The following is a 20,308-nucleotide window of genomic DNA, read 5'->3' as shown; positions in this document are numbered from 1 at the left end:
CAACCAACTTTCTGTTTCTAGAACGTATTAAGCTTTAAGTCCCACTGTGACCATCTTAGGATCTATTCTAAAAGTGTTTCTTTAAATGGTGTTTAAATGACGATCATGCTCTTTAAGAAATAAAATTTAAAAAACCTGTGTCGCTTTCTAGGACATAGTTTCTGCAGAGGGGAAGGATTTCCAGTAGAAACCCCAAACTAACATTAGCGGTGTAACAAAAATGGTGAGCAATATCAAAAGGTATCTAGCTGTATAGTGTTTTTTTTTTTTACCAGTTTTCAACTCAGACAAGGAAAACAAAGACGTACATGGATCTAGTCGTCTACAAATGGATGCATCAGAATGGAGCAGAGCAGGGGCCTTGTGGCCGCTCAGCGTATTTTCCTCTATTCTTTGAAGAAAGAAATAGCCAGAAATGCAATCTAGAGCTTAATTTTCTTTAAATGTGTCCTCCATCATCAGAAAATGCCTCAAGAATATGTTAAAAACACCAAAATAAAAAACACTATTTTCCTCAAAGTGGTTCCAAAACTATTTTTCCCTCCATCTTGCATTACAAGTACATTTTAGCTCAGACAAACGTCTCAAATATTAGACAGAGAAAGGTTGGAGGCTAAAGCTTTCTTTTCAGTTTGTCAGGATAGAAGCGGAAGCGTGACCTGTTTGGGTTTGCTTGTTTTTTCCTCGACACCGCACATGCAGCACACGCTCACGCGGCAGCGGTGTGGCACACGTCTCAGAAAACACTTTCAGGCCACACGAGGCGTGACGTTGAAAAAAACCAACAGGACGATTGCAAAACGGTGCCAGCTAGCAAAAAACAAAAAGCTCGTCTGACACGTCCAAACACAAACAGCTGATTCAGCGATCGGTCTTATTAGCGCCACTGGAGGGAAACATCCCTCCATCATCACATTCGGACAAAAATTACAGCCGTTTACTTTTTCTTTACATGTGTTGGTTTTGGCGTGGGGTTTGTGGAGTTTGCATCTTAAGGTCAACCAACTTGGGCCAACAAATATTTGCCCCCCCCCACCAAGTCCAAAAACACACAGAGCGAGATTACAGGGAAAAAACACTTACTGGACTGGTTCCTCCGCATCTGCCCCTGAGAAAACAAAACACACATTCGTTAATCAGGAAAAGAGATATGATCACTCCCAACACTTCTCTCTTAGAAAATCTGCATTTCGCTGTGTCCCAAATATCAAATTTTTTGGGAATTTATTTCTTAATATCAGAATTTAAGACATTTATTTTCAAAATTAAGACATATATCTTGAATTAGGATGCATATGACCTGTGCTTGGAAGTATTTGAACTATTTCCAGCAGCAGAGAGAAGTTTCCAGCTCACAGTGACGGACTGTAAATCATAGGAGGGCTCCGACTCTCGCACATACCAGACGTTCAATTTAGGGTGGAGAATTTTGCAGCACAAACTGGTGTACCTAAGGCCAGAGACGAATCAGCGAGGGGCGGCAGAGAGCGCGCCCTCAAGACTTCCAACTTCCATCACTGGGCCCTTTTTTTATTTTTTCTAACCTGACATAAATCTGACAGAGCCTGCTGAGAAACACGAGATACACTCCCGAGGATGACCAAACTGGCTTCAATAACCCCACACACACACACACACATTTCTTACAAGGAGAAAGGTTACAGAGGTTGTCAGGGGAGAAGAAAAAGAAACAAAATGGGTTATAGGAACATAGCAAAACATTTAACCGCCGCAGAGCGACCAGGCCGGGGTTTCAGTCCCACAGGCGCTAAGCGGCAAATGGGTTCAATTACAGCTCCTTCTGACCACACACACACACACAAAAACTCTGTTTCAATAAAGAGAACACAGCGGAGGGCGAACCGAACAGGAGGAGAAACGAAAAGGACAGAGAAATGAGCAGGGAGGAGTAAAAAAAAAAAAAAGGACATGAGTCAATGATTTACTCCAGATGATTCATCACCGCCTCGTTTTAACTTGAGTCCAGATAACTTCTCTGTTAGGGCGGAATGAATAATCATCCACAGGCTGGTAAATCGTGTATTTGCAAAACAAAAATGATCGAAGATCTAACAAAAAAAAAAAAAAATTGGATGTAAATATAGCTAAAATGACTAGGAAGTTGAAAAACTGTGAGTTTGTAACTTATAGAGAGAAAGATTTAGAAAAACAAGAGTTAATTATGCTCTAAAAGATTCAAGACAAACCTAAAAGTAAAGGCAAACATGAAAACAAACAGGAAGGATTGAAGGGATGGCGTGACTTTGGCGTAGTGAGCGGCTGGGAGTGACACTGAGCGTGCTCCCCGGGTAGCAGTTCGCTGTAAAAAAAACGTTAAAAATAATAACACAGCGGTGTGTTTGCACATAAGCAACAGTGGCTTTAAATTTTAATGACAGTAGCTGTTTTCACGGAGCAGCGGAGAGTGATTTGGAGACAGAGTGATGGTGGGAGGACAAGGGCCTGCATGAGCCAGGTCACGGGTGTGTGTGTGTGTGTGAGTGTGTGTGCACATGTTAATGTGTGTGTGTGTCTAGTTTGTTGACCAATGTAGCAAAACATCCCTAACAATGCCTTCAGGGACTCGGTGTGCCTTACTTGGAGCATATATTTTTGCTGTTTTTGTTTTTTAAAGACAAGAAAAACAAAATAAAACATACTCCCTAAGTTTGACCTGTAATAAATCCTTAGTAGAAGTAAAACATGAGCAGGAGCTTTGAGAAAACAGTTCAGTGTTTAAAACAAACGGATAGTTTTCTTTGAATAAAAACAAAACTAAACAAGTAAAATAACGACCTCTACGACAGATATTTGGTGTGCTCCTGTTGCCCCCTAGTGTCAAAGGGCCTGATGTCAGGCTCTGTGGGCGTACCGAGGTGGAAGGAGACAGGATGATGTTTCCGATGGAGGCTTTCAGCTCGTCGATGTTCGCCCGGTTGTGATGCGTGCCGTTGTTGGGCTGAACGGGTTTAATCTGTACGTGGAACCTCCTGGGCTCGTCCTCGTCCTCAGAGTCGCTCGAGGAGTAAAAGGAATTATCTTTGGCATGTTCGGAAACGGCAGTTAAAGGAAAACTGAGAACAAAGACGGGTAAAATTGACCCTCTCTGGATGGACAACATGAGAATGGAAAGGATATCATTTTCGTTGACTTCTGGTCTGATACAGAAACCCTCCGCATCAACCTGAGGAACATTCTGCAATGAAATAAGACCAACAATATTTATTTCAAAGAGTGAAACATTAACAAAACTTTTAAAGAAAATGTTTTTATGTATCCAAAATATTTAAATCTTAAAATTGAAAACAGTTTTGAAGTACTCGACTTGTACTTGAGGTACAACTGGTATAGAAAGTCTGAATTTTGGACATTTCTGGCTTCTTGCTTTAAAGTTTGCTTTGAAAAGATGAATTTATCGAGGTATTTCTACAATTTTGCAAGAATAATGTAACATTAAGCACTTTATTTTTGTAAATAAAGAAACATTATTTATATCTATACAATTATTAGACATGATTTTTTTATGTTAAGAACACCAAAGAAATCATGTTTGTTCTTTTAGCATGTTCTAGTGGTATTTTTCTGATGATGGAGAGTATTTGTTATGTAAATTCATCTCATATTGCATCTCTGAGTATTTCTTTAGTCAAATCATTATTAGAAGATGAAAAAAATGCAGTTTGAAAAAGAACATGTTAGTGACGTAACAAATGCGTGCGCTCCCTGAGAGAGCTCTTAGAAATGGGGAAGGGAAGGGGGGCGTGATTGCTCCGCACCAATGATCCCGCCCACATCTAAGAGGCAAATTTCCAGTGAACTACTGCCGCACTGCAAAAACTATGTCCTAGAAAATGACACAGGTCTTTTTATTTTATCTCAAAACGGCAAAATCCTAATTAAAAAAGACAACAAGGAACGCTTTGAAAATAGATTAAAAGATGATCGGAGAGGGAATTTAAGTACTTGACTACTTCGAAAACTTTGAATCCTGGATACATTTAGCCTTTTGACTTGAATTTGTCTTAAAATAATTATTTATTGATGCATTTCTACAATTTTACAAGAATGATATAACATTTTTCACTTGTCTTTGAAAGTAAAAAACATTTATTTATATTTATTCTTTAAAAAAAAAGTTAATTAAGAAATATATTTTAAAATAAAGTACAATGATAGAACCATTTTTATCAAAAATTTAAAAAAAAAAAAATAAATATATAAAGGAAAACAAATTTGACCAAAATCTGTTTATATGTTTGACAGAATTGTTTGGCATGACATCAGAATGTGACCTTTATGTCTACAACAACTGCCAGTGTGTGAATGCTGATGGTGTGCTTGTGTGTGTGTGTGTCAGCAGGTGTGGGGGTCATTAGTTCGCTTACAGCGTTCTGGATGTCTATAGACCCGTAATATCCAGGGGGGGCACCATTAGCAGTGTTCTACACCAACAGATGGGGAAAAAAAGAGACAAAAAGAAGAGGAGTCGAGTTGGAAAATGCAGAAAAACAATTCTTTTCCGCGTCCTGCACTTGGAAAGCTACACCTTCACATAAAAACAATAAGCTAAGATTAGATTAGAAACAATCCGTTTGTTGTGAAGAGCATCATACTCACATTAGCTTCAACTTCTGTGGACTCCCTGAAAGACAGATCAGCCGTCATCAGTGTGTGAATGTGTGTGTGTGTATGTGCATGGATGAATGGGACTGGAAAGCGCTTTGGGCCTTCTAAGAAGCTAGTAAAGGTTTATATAGGGATACGCCCTTTACCGTTAACAAAGTTATAAAGAAAAACTCATTTTTTTTCATATTTTTAAACCAGGCGAAAGTTCTGACTTACATAGAATCTGTGTCCTTGTCTTTCCTTCGGCCTGGGATTCCAAATGGAATTCTTTTTCTTGGTTTGGCACCTAAAAAAATAAAAATAAAAATCTGTGTAAAATACTTTTTTCTTTTTATTATATCAACTCTTAATAAAAAAATAATACTGGTGTCTTGTGATGTAGCCAGGCAAAAAAAACCCAAAAAAATACAAGATATTCCAAACCAACTGTGACCCTGACAGGGATACAGTGGGTCAAGAGAATGGATGGATGGACATTCCATAACTGATCAGAAAGTTGTTGTTTTTTTCATATTTCACTTTGCACTTTCCGTATTTATGTTTTTCTCTTTTTTTAAGCGGTCTATGTAACCATGTAAAGCTGATCAACTACAACGTATGGACATGTAAACTTTTGGTTTTACTGAGGTTGATGAAGCTAGTTTGAGTGTGACATCACTGATAGCTTCCCCGAAAATGGGGGTGTGACGACACTCATGGAGAACAGTCTAGTTCTGGTCCCAACAAAATAAAGTCAATTCAGACAATGCTTTTTTGTGATTTGAACACCGCTTCGTTGGAGCCAGACAATGTGTCTCAGTCGGTCTGAGTCAACATTTCTGTGGCAACAATACTCTGAAATTGGAAGTGAGCTTGTTGGAAGTCCACACCCCTACCGTTTGAAAGCGGGCAATTCAATAATTTGAACGTTGGACGTGGGGGCTAGCAGACACCACTTACTATTGAGAAATTTGATTGGTCAGTTTAAAACTTGAATAATTGGCAGTACAGAAAAAATATCATGAAAAATATTTTTGTTTTTTTTAAAAAAGGTATTAAAGCAATTCAGACAGATACCATGACTGAGTAACACCCGTTTATTTCTCTATAAACCCCTTCAGTTACTTTCTTTTTTAAAAGTCTCAATCCATAACCCAAAGGATGGTTTTCCCTCCTTTTTTTCTTATAAAGATTTGGCAAATGTCTTGGAGCACCACCTGGTGGCTGAAGATAGAATACAACCACCACACAAATTTAAAATAAATGAAACTACAGCTTTCGTGTCTACAGGGTGACTACGCTTAGTAGTCTGGAAGCTTTTATAGAGTTGGTCACTTCTTTACAAATTGCTCTAATAACTTATCTTTAGTCATTTTTTGTGACAATGCATGCATGTTTTAGTACAACCCTAGTTCCTTTTATTAATTTTTTTTTTTTTTTACAAATATTCACTATATTTTTACACAACAGTTTAACAATAAAAAGTTTGATTATTTTTTTTTTGATACAAAACAAATTACAAAAAATGAAGAGCAAAAGTGTTTGTTTGCCTTTATAAGACAGTGTAAAAGTGTACAGACAAAGTGAAAATTTACAAAACTAAAAACCAGGAAATGAAAAGGTCAAAACAAGGTGAACAATGCATTTAGAAAAACTATTTACAATATTCCAAGGATTTTGGATTTTCCAAGGGGTGTCAAAATTATGTGTCATCACTGTTATGTTTGTTTCAGACAAAAAATAAAAAGAACAAGGTTTTTGAAAACCTTAATGTGAAATTTTGAATGAAAGTTATACTAGTGGGGAATCGGCATCATTCTTACTTCATTGTAAACAACCAATGGGATTGGTTCATCCTGTTGAAAGTCTCACCTTCTGTTGCGATGGCTGCATTGCACTCTTCAAACTCGACGGGCCCTGCAACAAAGATTGTTTTTTAAATAAAAAATTGAGGAACATGTGGCACACAAACGATCAATATCCCAGTTAGTGGTCTGAAAGTGCAGCACACACCCAATACAGATTCAAACACACACATGACCAGGGAACCGGCGGAGTGGTGTGTTCAGCAGAATGGGAATGTCTGCAGGGCCGGGCTGGTCCCAGAGGGCAGGAAGGGTCAATAACACTTTAAAGTATGTCTGCTGACTTCTGTTTCCACAAAGCACTACATAACACCCTGAAGTGTGCCTCACAGAGGGGCTCAACACAACACCCCCATCCCATCTGGAAATTCAATCTTTACAGAGCAGCAACAAAGTCAACAAACACAAGTTGACAGAAAAACAGCTAATCATCAGCTGTGAAAACACCACACTTATTTATCACAGATCGACCTCTGATCGGAAGATTGCAGGTTCGATTCCCGCCTTGCCCGCTCATATGTCGAAGTGTCCTTGGGCAAGACACTCAACCCCACCTTGCCTCTGGTGGAAGGTTAGGTTAACAGAAGCTTTAGTAATCCCAAAGGATTACTTTGGGATTACTAGAGCTTTTATTAATTTAAAGCAGTGGTCTTTTAATTATATTTATGCCGTTTTTGTTTTTTTTGGTGAAATACAAAAAATAAAAACTGTCGTTTTCCAGAACATAGTTTCTGCAGAGCTACAGAAGTCCATTAGAAATTTGCCTTTGAGCTGTGGGTGGGATGGTTGGCTAAGGGAAACCCCGCCCTCCTTTACCTTACTGTACTTGAGAGGCCTTGAGCCCCTCACACCCCCTACCTAACATTACTGGTGCAACAAATTGGTGAGCCATATTGGAGTTATTCAGCCGTACAGTTTTCAGCCAAATTCCAGCGCAAATGGGAAAAAAAAACAAAAAAAACAAAAAAGGAACATGGATCCATGTGTCTGTAAGTGGATGCATCAGAATGGAGCAGAGCAGGGACCTCGTGGCCCGCCCACCATATTTTCTATGTAACAAATACGCTCTTTTTAAATTGTATTTTTTCCGTCTGCTCCTGATTCACAACAATTTCAATAAAGATATACTATGAAAACCAAATTTTCAGCCTAATTTTTCTTCATCTATGTATACCTGCACCATGAGAAAAATGCCACAAGAGCATGTTAGAAACACAGAAAACACAGTTTTCATCAGAGTGGGTCTTTAATGCTCAGCGATTATGTTCATAAACACTCGGGGTGCTACACTTCAGAAACGTTTACTTATGCATAACTAAGCAAAAAGCCTGGAAGAAAACCGTAGGCGAGACGTGCAATTTGGACTCCTGTCCATCAGGCAAATCCTAAAATCTGAAGATGATTAAGAGCTAATTTCACACACACACACACACAAAAAAAGCTGAAGATCAAAACGAGTAGAAGGAAAGAGGTAGATGAGGCTGGACCCTCTGGCGACATTCCAGATAACGTGGCTTGACCTAAAAACAACAAAGCAAATGATATCTGAACTCAGAATGTATGCAGCGGCAGTGCGACGTTTCTCCAGAGGATGCCAGTCGCAAGCGGAATTGATGCATTGTTTGGCGTGCTGAATGAGTGAGTCACGAGAAGCATGCATTACAGCAAGTGAAGTGGATAAAGTACATCAATGAGCCATCTACTCTACGGTGCAGCATCATGCAGCAGCGGCACGAACGGCTGACAAAACCGCGCCTTTTAAACCGACATTAAAAAGCTTCCCAGGTGACGTACAAAAGCTGGTTAAAAAAAGTTTTTTTTTAATCTCTTGCTATTACTTTTTATTTTTGCACTGGTCTCTGGTAAGGTCCAACAGGAAAAACTACACAAATTTCTGGGGACTTTTTGTCTCCTGCATCCTGCGATCGCAAGTGGAAACATGTCCTTAACACATCTACCAAAAAAAAAGGACATAAAAAATAAAGCTACAAGCTTGATCCACCCTCACTGCCTGCTGCACGCCCCTTACTATTAAAGTAAACATTTTTTTTACAAAATGGCGGCTTTCCTGTAGGTATTATCTCCATAGCAACCATTTTATTTTTTTGTCACCTGGGGGTGACGAGAAGATCAATAGCATTTTTGGAAAAATCGGCAAAAGTAAAGTTTTGGATTTCCTTAGCAATGGAGGTTTTTGTTAACTACGCCCACATTCCTAATATAGTCATATGGTTTATCCTATTGATTCGTTCAGCTTGAGCCAGGGATTCATTTATTACCTTTACACAATATGCCATTTAAAAATATGTGAAATGGAACTACAAACTTCTAATTCCAACATTATTTCCCAAGTCGTTTCCCAGGAAGCGATAGATTGAAAACGCTTGGAGTTTGAAGCTTTAGCTGGTACCCAACGTGAGCGCTTAAAAACATTCGAGATGCCAGCCTCTTTCTCAGGGCCAAGGGTAAAAAAAACTTCAGTTGTGGTTGTAGATTTAAACTGGTGGCGCGTGTGTGAAATAGTTTGAAGATCGCTCGAACACAAGTTTTCTTTTTCCATATTGAGGGAAAACGCGAAAATCGCCAAATTTCACATTTTGCCGCAAAAAGGCAGCCAAGCTGTAGGTCCCCTGGCCATCCCATAATAATTTTAAAACTTCCTTCGGATATCTCAGACACAAGTGTTTGGGTTTCCATTAGTGGAGTTTGAAATTTTCTTTGTGCCCCATATAGGAGATTTTGGCCCCATTCATTTTGACGATAATTTCATCTGCTATGATGTCACCGTTTTTGGAGGAAAGGGGTCGGTCATGACGCCCAAAATTCATTTTCGCCGGGTTTCTAGGTGTGGAAAAAGTTTGATGGGTTTTTGAGTGTGTGGCGGCGCTGAAATGTTTGCTCTAACGTGCAGACGGAAAAAGAATTGCAAAAGCTAAAATGGTCCTTGACGGAATGGAAGTTCATCCGGCACAGACGGTTGTTGTGTGGGCAGACATTAGGAAGTGTTTTCAAACAGACATGACTGTGTTGATGCAGAGGAAGATGTTTCTACTCTCCCAGCGTTCTGTGAGGGAAACATGCAGTCACGCATGAGTGGAAAACGTTGTTTTTTTTTTTTGTTTTCACATTGCATATGCTTCACATGGCACAGGGATGGGAGGGGGGGAGGGGGGGTTGCGTGTCTGGCCAGCAGCCAGTTGACAGCTCAGCTGGATATCGTTGAACCCCCCGCTCCCTCCGCCTCGCAGCGTGTCACTTTGGGATTGTATCCGCAATAGAAAGTTTATTCAACCTCTTTCGTCTGCGTCTCTGAAGGGCCCGCACCGGGCATCCGTTCAGATGTTTCATCAGCGGAGCGGCGGCTTATTTTCCTGACGGGGCCGGAGCTGCTGCTCGACCCCTAATGAACAGCTTGATACGAGAGGAATTTTTGGACCGTCCCCCCACCACCACCTCAATTAATTCTGCTGTCCAAACAAATGAGGGCCACCGGTGGCTGGGCGCAGAGTTTGGACGTGGGGGTGACCGTCTGTGTACACACAAACACAGCGGAGGTGAGGCCTTTGTGGCGGTGACCTTACGGCATGTCGTACATGAGCAGGGACTGCTGAGGGCAGATTTCCACACACCAAGTTAAACGACTGACAACACCAAAGTGAGGACTCAGAGCTGCAGAAAAATGAAGATCTAATCACGGGAAGTCTGGGGAGTTTTTCCACGATTACTGCGTTTACACCGGAGTCATTGTTGAGCTCTGACCTCCTCAAAACAGGTGGTTTTACCCGCTTAGTCTGAGCGCTGCAAAACCCCCCGGAGTGTCACATGCTAACTGGAATGCCAAGCTGGCCTACCTTTAGCCAAGATTACTTTGATTGCCTGTGATGGCCGTCTTTTACTCCCATTGGCCCCTCCCCTTTTAAGAAGCAGAATGAAGCATCGCAGGGCAATTTTACAGCGTAGAATGTGGATTAGCAGTTAAAGGATTTGAGTCCAAAGGCAGGTTTCCCACCCTTTCCTCTTGGGCGATGAGTCATAAAAACATGGCTCGATTTTTCTTATCTGGTCTTCCTGCAGTTTCAATCCTTTAATCCCGATGTTCAGATCGAAATATTTTGATTTCAGAAGTTTGTAAAGAAGTTAAGAACCGTGGTAAATATGCATGAAAAAAAAGTTAAATTAGCTTCTTCCCTTCAAGAACCCATCAAACTCTCAATGGACAAACTTAATGAATGGATTCAAACAGTTATGCACTGTATGCATACATGCAATTATGTCTAGCTCCACAGTAAGAGTAATTATGATGTCATGATATATTTTTTTTCTTTATATTTTTTTTGTTTGGGTGTTTGTTTATCATTACTTATTTTAATTAATTAGGGCCCGACCGACTGAACTCAAGTCTCACTTTAGTCCAGTGTTTTTCAACCTTTTTGGAGCCACGGCACACTTTAACATTGATATACCTTGGCACACCAGCATCCAAAAATTAAAAAAAAGGAGAAACTCGTAGTCTGTATTGATCTACAGTCCCTTCGCAATCTCATACATCTTTGTGATAATTGTGCCACAAAAAGCTGGAAGTTGCAGCTGTTTTTTTCTAAAAGATGTAATAAAAGTTAAGTTAGAAGATTTAAAAACTGTTTGATGTGTGTTTGTTGTGGTTTCAAGACGTCAAAAGAAGATTCATTGTGCGCTGAGATGAGACGCTGTCACTTTAACCCAATGCATCATGGGAGCTGTAGTGCAAAGGCAGAATGACTCGTGTCTCTGAGCTTCATGGTTTTGTTCACTTGTTCCACGGTCTGACACCGGATTCTGTGGAAAGCTACACCGCTAAAGCCGAGCTTTAGCTGCTATTTTTGTTGGAACTAAGCGACTTTATGAGCAGAATCAGAACAAGGAAGTGAAGACTCTAACCACTTCTGACTGATCAGACTGATCACGTGTGATTAAGCCTCCAAGAATGATTGGTGGAGACAGTTGAAGGGGCGGGACTTTTCCAAAAACAGCTGACGCTATGGCTAAATCGCGGTATACCTTAATTATTATCAAAATGTCTTTAATAGAATCAAATAAACCCAAAGAAAAAGTATTTTTTGATCTTTCATATTTCTAACTACTTTCAGGGCCTGTTTGGATGAACACAGAGCTGAAATCCTGGAGATCAGTGAATGAGGGCAATTTCTCACCTGACCATCTCTGGTTGAAAAACACTTGCTTTAGTTTACTGCATCTCAAAAAAAGAAACATTAAAAATTGATGATTTTCATTCCTTTTTCTGTATTCAAAGCCTGTCTGAGGGCAATTCGGATTGCACAACTCAAACCCCAATCTTACAGTTTTTTTTACATTTTTCACACGGTGTTGTTCAATGTGGGAGAATGCATCTTGCTCCTCCTCCATGTCCAAGGGATTTTCTTCCCCAGACAGGACATAATAATGTCCTTCTAAGATAAATGTATATTTTATACAAACATAGAAGTGTCTTACCTGGCCTCTCCTTCCCCGTTCCTTTGCTTTCAGACAGTTTCTGTATGAGGCTCTCCACTGACGTGTTCTCGATATTCCTCACGAATTCTTTGTGCACCTATAAAGTTTGAAATAAAAAATAAATGAATTCCTGTTCCTTAAATTAGAAGGAAATGACTGCAAGCTACAGTCTTTATGTCTTTATGTGCAGAAACTGGTTCATGTAGAGAGGAAACTCTTCGACCTGAAAGAGATTAAGTGACTCCTTCAGGCAGAAACAGCTGTTTTCTGTTTTTAATGTTAGAGTTCATCTTTAATTGATTCAATTTCTCCTTTTTAAAGTTTCTATCATTTGTGTTTAATCATGTTGTAAAGTTAGCCGTTTTAACATGAAGGGTATTAGCTGGCTTAGCAGCTATGTTTACAAACAGGCTTCAATCAGGAAGTTTAACACTTGGAGGTTCTTCCCTATTTTTTAAAGACAAAACATGTTCAAGGAAATCCTAAATCGGTGAGAACATTGTTGACGGGAAGTGATGTGGTTTTAGGAGCTTGCAACACAACTGAATTTCTTTTTGTAATTTTTTTTCCTATTTACAAGATTTAAGATGCAGATTTTCAGTCTATCATAGTTATCTATTCTGTTATCATTTTTCTGCCTTTCAAGACAAAATGTCCGTTCTTATTTTGTTCAATAAATTGATCCCAAAAGTACGATTCATTTATGATTTTTTTTCTTTAATCCGAAAAATACGGAAGTTTTTTTCTTTTCCATGTGGAGATACAACAGATTTTGGTCTCAGTCTGGCAGAGATGTCTTTTGGGCAAAAGAAAAAATCTTTTTCTTCTTGTTTTTTGTTTTAATCAAAGTTGTTAGCTGATTTCTCAGCTTCTTTTATAAATGTGCTTCAATCAGGAAGTTGCATTAAGGAATTTCTTCCCTATTTTTTCACTATGTGTTGAGTGTGGTTGTTGTTATTATTCTCAACACAGCAGACTTTTTTTGTAGGTTTTAATCTTATTATAAATAAAGTTTCTTTCCATGTGGATATATAATGGATGTTGCTCTCAGTCCACTGCCGCCTGGTTGTCTCTGGCAGAGACGTCTTTTGACCATCGACAAAGGAAGGATAGCGTTTGTTTGCTTGTTTGTTTTTGTGATGCACGTTAGGGCGTGCGTTCAGCGAGGGGAATGGGGAAACTGCGATTGGGCAACAAGACGCAGGCAGTTGCTGACTGTCTCACAGACAAGCCATTCAGATGTGCGTGATACTGCACTGGCTCCAATAAACACCCCCAACACCCCCGCGGGCTACAGAGGAGAGGTGCATTAGCTCCGTCCTAGCAAGGGGAGGATGCTGGGGGAGGGAAGGGTGGTCAGGGACTGGTCAGTGGGCAGGGCGGGGGGAGGAAATACTCCCAGAGGAGCACACGCAATCTGTCAGGTGCTTCTGCCACCACGAAGGCTGCTAATGTCATCAACCTGCCCGCTCCTCTCATATCACACATAAACACAAAACAAACCCCACATGCTCCATAACATGCATCTGCCCCCACAAAAACAAACACGGCACGCATACTGTCAAACACCCCACCACCATCGCACACACAGACACACAACAGACAAGTGTCTTCACTTCCCTCGGCTCCGAAAAGCACTTAACTCACCGTCCAGAAGGTATTCGGCTCCTTACGCCGAGCCCATCCTTCCTCAAATCTGACTAAAAATAACCGCACAGCTAAAGTGTTTACTGCGTGACAACTTCGGTTTTATTTCTCAAATGGACCTTTAAAGTTATTTCATACACAAATGCTTTCCTTTGCTCAAAAATCAGCGAGTTTGGCACGAGTTCCATTACGAAACATTATCTGTCAGAAAAACTAAAACCTAATTTAGACCTGAACTAAACTTTCATAAGCAGATTTAGGTCAAATGTAAAAAAATATGAACAATTGCTGATCACCTGGTTCTAAGAAAGATAACCGAAAAATAACCTAAAATGAACAAAAATATATTTTTGGCTAAATAAAAATGAGTTCAAGTTTTAAAAAAATCTTTTTATCACATTTTATGTGTTGTTTGCTTGCTTACAATACAAAAATAAGTAAAAGATCATTTGGAAAACAGGATTTCAATATTATTTATAAGAAGATGGTAAACACTGTTCAGCTCATTGCCAAAAACACAAACCCTAAAATATAACATTTGTTCTTCATACCTTAGGCTGAATGTTGTTTGAAAGGAACTAAATTGAAAAGGGTAGCATAAATAATAAAATATTTCTCATTTACACAGAAAATACCTTATAGTGTTGAAAACTTTGACAAAATGTCCACAACGCTGTGACTCTTTGCGTTTCTGGCTCTGTAATTCATCTTTGAGCCCATTCAAGCTGGCAAGCAGAGTCTGGCTCAGTTTCTGGCTCCGGAAACTTTGTGACATCTTGTTTATCACTAATTCTCAGTCTCCATGACAAACAGCATTTCACTGTGGTGTGGAGAGTTTAGCAGGACCTCCTCATTCTTCTCCTTGACAGGCGTGAGCAGCACAAATGTGTGAAGCTTTGTCGCCCTCTACAGGCTAAAGAAAGAACTACAGTAACTCCCGGAGCACAAAGTTGTCATCTGAGGCGACCTAAAGTAAGTACGGTTTCCTAAGCCAACATTTCATTCTGATCAATCTGGTTCTGAATCAGATCTGTGAGTCCTCAACACCGCCTCTTTCCAGTATAAATATTGCAAGACAGCCTGCATTTGTTTAAGCACTAATGCAAGTTTGATTGGCTTCTATTTGTTTTGCAGTACCGGATTTCTTTCATTTCAGGAGTGTCTGTGCGTGTCGTCACGTGAACAGGCCTACCTCTCCGATCTGCACATGTGTTTCCTCCACATATTCCGAGTACGAGTGGATGATCTCCTTCAACTGCAGAATGTGGTTTTCTTCGATGTCTTGGAATTTCTGCAAGGCAGATTGATGATGCTGGCGGTTAACTGTGGCGAGGCGAGGCTACAAATCAGTCGCTTAAAATGCGCCCGACTGCATGCCAACTGATCTGCATCATGGTGTCTGTCTCATTAAGCAGACAGAAAAATAAGACAAGCAGGAGGGGGAAAAAAATTGCTTTCTTTTGAACAATGCTGGACACACATGTGGAAGCCCCCAGTGATGTCATAGAGCACATATGTCAGTGTTTACAATACATGCACACGTATACACAGAAGACGAGCCCCGACCATGGGGAAGCAGAGCTGTGATGCTGCTTTCTCTGGTGGCAGGACGGGATAAATGCCAAATTCTAGAGATCTGACTTCAATTTGGAGTTTATCACATCAATCCCTTTAGATGGATCCAATCAGGATTAATAGGGTTAGAGAAAAAAATACACAATCCGGGCACAAAACGGGGCATAGGCCGGCAGGAGTCACACATGTCCATGATGTTCACACTGGACAAGCAGGGAGGGGCTTCTTTTTCTTTTTCTGCAGTTTACTAGCACATGTCCACGCCACCTACAGTAGGAAGACGTTTGGTGCGAAATGTTGAAGCGATGCAAATCTCGCTCCAGGCTTTTGCTTTCACAGCTCTATTCCGATACATGAAAGACTTGGTGTCATATAATTCCGGCCGAGAACAAACCGCATTTATTAATTTCTCCTCCACGATCAATTCTCAAACGGTTGGTACTTCCCTGAATCAGAAGGGACGCCATCCATTTGTCAGTCTCAAATCAGAGTCCTTGGTTGATCAAAGTTCGACCACGTTTAACTTTTAATACAGATTCAATGGATGCGCGGTTTGCATGTAGAGCCCGAAACTAATCGTGGAAACTTGGGAAGCTACGTGTGAACGCGAGAGTTTTGAACGTAGGTAGAAGCCCAAAAACGGGAGTTTAAGTGGCCACTTCTAATGAGGAATCCATACACGACCAAGACAACAATAAGACAGTACCCAGAAACCCAGAAGTCCTCAGGAGTCGTAACACTATGCCGTTTGACATACTCTAACTCCTTATGCAATCAACGTGAAGCAGTTGATTCGCAGAGAAAAGCTGCTTTGTGCCGATAAGCAACACTTTTTACCGATATGCGACACATTACTAATATAAAGTGCTGCATACAGATGCAAAGCAGATGTTCTCCGTGACAGAATAAGCTGATTCCCGTTGATCCCGTTATGGGTTGGAAAGGTATGGTAGTCAAAGAAATGTAAACGCTTTTGTTAATATCCATTTTGAAAGCCATATAACGATTACCGTTTTTTTGCTGTGTTTTTAAGCTCATCTTGCACACTAAACCGTTTATTAAAACGTTTTAATAAAAAGGTGATACATCCTGGTCCCCCTTTGCAGGGGGCAGTGAGACGGTACAGGGAGAGGACCGCATCTGGTTTTAATACCTGCGCAGTTTCAGCCATCTTCTGCTCAAACTCAGACTTGGCTGTGGCATATTTCTCCACGTAGGACTTGTAGGACTCTGTGGCTTTTTTGGCTTTCACTCCAGCCTGTAAACAAACAGATAAAATGACTGCAGCATGTTTGTGTAGAGCATATATCGACTTTCCAGGTTTTAGATCAACTCGAACCCCGGCGGGTGGAATGAACGTGTGAGAGCAGAAAACCTTTCCGGGTTACTGTGAGACATCATGTACCCCACAGTGGAGTGTGACCTCCCACCTTGTCCACGTCTCTTTGGGTGGCCCCCTCTTTGCGGAGGCGCTCCTGCTCCACCGTTTTGGCGTTGTAGATCTCCTTGGACTTTTGAAGGCTCTGAGAGATGGTCTGGATGTTCTGGACGGCTTCCAGGGTCGGGGCCACCTCTTCTTTCGTCTGAAAGCACGACGCTTCCGTTAACTCATTTCATAGGGCCAAAAAAAAAAAAAAAAAAAAAAAAAACTTTGCAGGCGTCTTAACCAGCTGCTGTTGTTCTGCATCGTGTAACACCCGTTTTATGATGTGACTTTTGAAAAACAACAGATCAGTTCGTCGCCCACAGAAAGCTCCTTTTGGCCCCAGAAAAATACCATCTCAGCTTTTCTGTTTCTCTCTCACGCATGGGACACAGACCTCTGCTATGGCACAGCGGGAAGCAATTAAAGCTATATAACAGCTATTAAAAAATGTATACAATTCTGCATTTGATCAGAGCATGCAGCCCTGGTTGCGTGTTCACAGCCCTTCATATCAATTTCAAGCCTTAAAGGACATAAAGGGAAATGTATAAACAACGGGTAATGGCTTATAATTACAGTGACCACACAGAACGCTCAGTTGATCATTTGTTTTACCAAGAGGCATCATCTTAGCTCCCCTTAGTTATGTCACAGTTATAGTATGATGTAAACATCCTCGGAGGAAGCAGAAGGAAGACGTTGTGAAATCTGAAATTATTTAGAAATCTTAATCACCAACAGTACATCAAAGTTTGTGATTAGCTTTGGCAGTTTCCAGCTTAAACACTGAATTCCTTGTTCCAGCAGGCCGACCGAAATCTGCCCAGAAGACAGGAAAGAGCCAGAGATTCATCACCTGAACCCAAACGGATAATAACACTTTGCTGCATTCTGTGGCACAGCATTATCCCATTGACTGTATATGAGACCTGGACTGAGTGAGTGTGACATCATCCAGAGAAAACGTCTTACTTCCATTAGCAACAAGAAGAAGTCAATTCACTTTTTTGCCATATGGACGCCGCCATAATAGAACTATTGGTCCAAATCATTCCACACCCCTACCACTGAAAGCGAGTTGCGTGAAGACTGTCAATCAAACGCTTCAAAGTTGGACATAAGACAACCTACTTCTGATTGGTCAGTTTATAACTTGAACAACTTCCCTACTGAAAATATTTCACGCAAAGAAAATGAGGATTATCAAGAACTTTTTTTTTTTTTTAAAGTAACCGAGCAAGAAAGGTTATCTGACCAAAAGAATGACAATGAAAAATAGCTGCTTATTTCTCTGTAGAAGAATTTTGACTTTTTGGAGCCGGCGGTACTTCCTGTTTGGAATGACAGCGGGGAGGGGTCACTCAGTCCAGCTCTTATATAAAGTGAATGCATTATTCTTGGCCTATCTCCATTTTTATGGTCTAAAATACAAAAGGGGGTGTGGGCAGAACCAAGCCCCCCCCCCACCCCCCCACCCCCAGAAAAAAAGGAAAACTAAGCAATACATCAAAGAAAATGTGTATTATTAACATTTACTGTAAGGATAAAAGCAATTATTCATTCTATTTCACTGAATTTGCATTTAAATTTTATCCAGAAGGGAAGTCAAACTGTGGCATATAAAAAATATATATATATTTTTTAAGTATAGATTGTGGCCGTGGTGCAGAGTTAGAGCAGGCGACCCCAGATTGGGAGAATGCAGGTTAGATTCCACCCATGTGTCAAAGTAGAAGTAGTAGAAGCAATCAAGCAATTCGGATTTGGACATAGTTTCTGCAGAGCGGAAGGAGCTCATCAGAAATTTGCCTCCAAGTTTTGGATGGGACTGTTGGCACGGAGTAAGTCCGCCCCTACTTGCTGTCATCCAGTAGTTCTGCACGCTTGGATAGCTGAGGTCTGATCCAGATTCCAGCTCAGACGAGGAAAACACAGACGTACGTGGATCTACTCATCTGCAAGTGTTTGCATCAGAATGGAGCGGAGCAGGGAGCTTGTGGTCCGCCCACGGTCAATTTTCACGCCACGGATACAATCTTTTTTTAAACTGCTTTTTTTGTGTCTTTTCCTGAGTCCAAACCAATTTGAATAAAGAAATGCAATTTTAAGCTAAATTTTCTTTAAATCCTTCATCATCAGAAAAATGATGAAAAAAAACATAATGTTCATTGGAGTGGGTCTTAAAGAACATCAAATAAAGAAAACTTTACCGTAAAATGTTTGAAATTTGCCACTAAGGTATGCAAATACAGTCAATTCTCAAATTACATCTATTTTGATGTCAAACATCCCGTATAACATCATAGAAAGACTTTTAAAAACGATTTATTTTTGGGCAATTCAACAACATAAACATCTAAAAAGTGGAAGTTGAAATGAATTTAAAAATATATATATAACTGCAGCCATTGATGTGCTGGATAAATCATACCAAATATAACCTGCATTGTGGCTTTTCATCTGGTAAAAGCTACATGGAGGCCTGCAGGTGGGTGATTTTAATAAAAGACAAGGTCTAAAGTCCACTGCTGTCCTTAAATCATTTGTTAATCTTTACCTTTTAATGAAAACTTCAGTCAATGTTCTTCCAGTGTGGTTTACAGGGAGAAAAAAAGTCCTTTAAAAAGTCCTCTTTAGTTATTGTATTGAACAACATAATCATGAAAGACTTGTTGTTGCTGCAGCTCCTCACCTTCTTGTGTGCTTTGGCCTGCTCTTCTATGTACTTCTGGACTTCTTTAATGAGTTCCTGCAGTTTCCTTGCCAAGTCCATGTGACAGACGGCCTGTTTCTCGGTTGAGCTCTTGAAAACATCCCACACCGGAGCGAATGTGCTGCAGCGGAACAACATGTGATGTTGACACTGACAAAACGGCGCTTTCTTTGCGAAAACATGGAGAAGGTTTCAACTCACCCAAGTTGAGAAAAGTTTCCAGCTGTTTTGACAAGTTTGGTCATGGACCTGGCATAGGCTTCTTCAATGGTACTCCTAAAGGGGAAAAAAATAAATAATGCGGATATTATTATTTTTTTTTTAAAGCATGTTTTGTGCAGCGCGCTCCAGAAGCAACCGTGTTTGAACACAGTAAAAGACTGAACTTGCATCATAGTTTTTAGCACATGCTTTGTGTGTGGGCGAATCTCTGCGGTCGAGTGTGCGAGTTGTTCGATGTTCGAGATGAAACGGGAGGAAAGCGCGTGTTTGAAATCTGCCGCTTCCTCCAATTTGCCTCATTCCTTTGCTCCGAGTCAAAGCGACAGGAGGAAAGCTGCTGCAGCAGGGTTACGGGCAAAACATCCACGCCGGCCCGCATCGCAGGAACGAGGTCAGACTATGATCTCACACAGACACATCATTCAAACAAACAAAGGCACCGACAGCAACGCAGCTTAAAATGTCAAACAGGTTACAGCTTCACACCCGAGGATGAGATGCAAAGGCGGTTCCACTCAGGAATGATTAAGCTACTCTTTTTGATATATATTTTCTACAAAAGCAATAGAAAACTGCATTGATTTTATGTTTGTCAAAACTTACAGACAGGACGACACGTCCTGACATGTGTTTTGTTGGAAGGACGTGTCGTCCTGTCTGTAAGTTTTGACAAACATAAAATGTTAAAATGTTAAAATGTTATGTAACATGCCATGTTATTTCACAGACAGAAACCTTAATTTATATATTATAAAAATCACTAAA

General features: G+C 40.4%; 1 protein-coding gene across 9 annotated transcripts in view; it reads right to left on the bottom strand.

The window, feature by feature from the left end:
- fcho2 (FCH domain only 2) overlaps positions 1-20,308 on the bottom strand; it is a 53,667-nt gene that overhangs the window by 17,539 nt on the left and 15,820 nt on the right. For all 9 annotated transcript variants that reach the window (XM_023960651.1, XM_023960652.1, XM_023960653.1 and 6 more), the window contains exons 3-15: positions 19,523-19,597; positions 19,301-19,442; positions 16,613-16,765; positions 16,336-16,440; positions 14,800-14,898; positions 11,961-12,057; positions 6,478-6,522; positions 4,843-4,912; positions 4,618-4,642; positions 4,386-4,442; positions 3,139-3,196; positions 2,873-3,048; positions 1,084-1,108 (exon numbers count right to left, since the gene is read on the bottom strand). In XM_023960651.1, the coding sequence (XP_023816419.1) occupies positions 1,084-1,108; positions 2,873-3,048; positions 3,139-3,196; positions 4,386-4,442; positions 4,618-4,642; positions 4,843-4,912; positions 6,478-6,522; positions 11,961-12,057; positions 14,800-14,898; positions 16,336-16,440; positions 16,613-16,765; positions 19,301-19,442; positions 19,523-19,597 (1,127 nt within the window). The remainder of the gene's footprint in view (positions 1-1,083; positions 1,109-2,872; positions 3,049-3,138; positions 3,197-4,385; positions 4,443-4,617; positions 4,643-4,842; positions 4,913-6,477; positions 6,523-11,960; positions 12,058-14,799; positions 14,899-16,335; positions 16,441-16,612; positions 16,766-19,300; positions 19,443-19,522; positions 19,598-20,308) is intronic.

This window comes from Oryzias latipes, chromosome 12 (assembly GCF_002234675.1).
Source record: "Oryzias latipes chromosome 12, ASM223467v1".
NCBI classification, from domain to species: Eukaryota; Metazoa; Chordata; class Actinopteri; order Beloniformes; family Adrianichthyidae; genus Oryzias; species Oryzias latipes.
The sequence above is the reverse complement of the archived record's forward strand: the minus strand, read 5'-3'. Positions and strand labels throughout refer to the sequence as shown.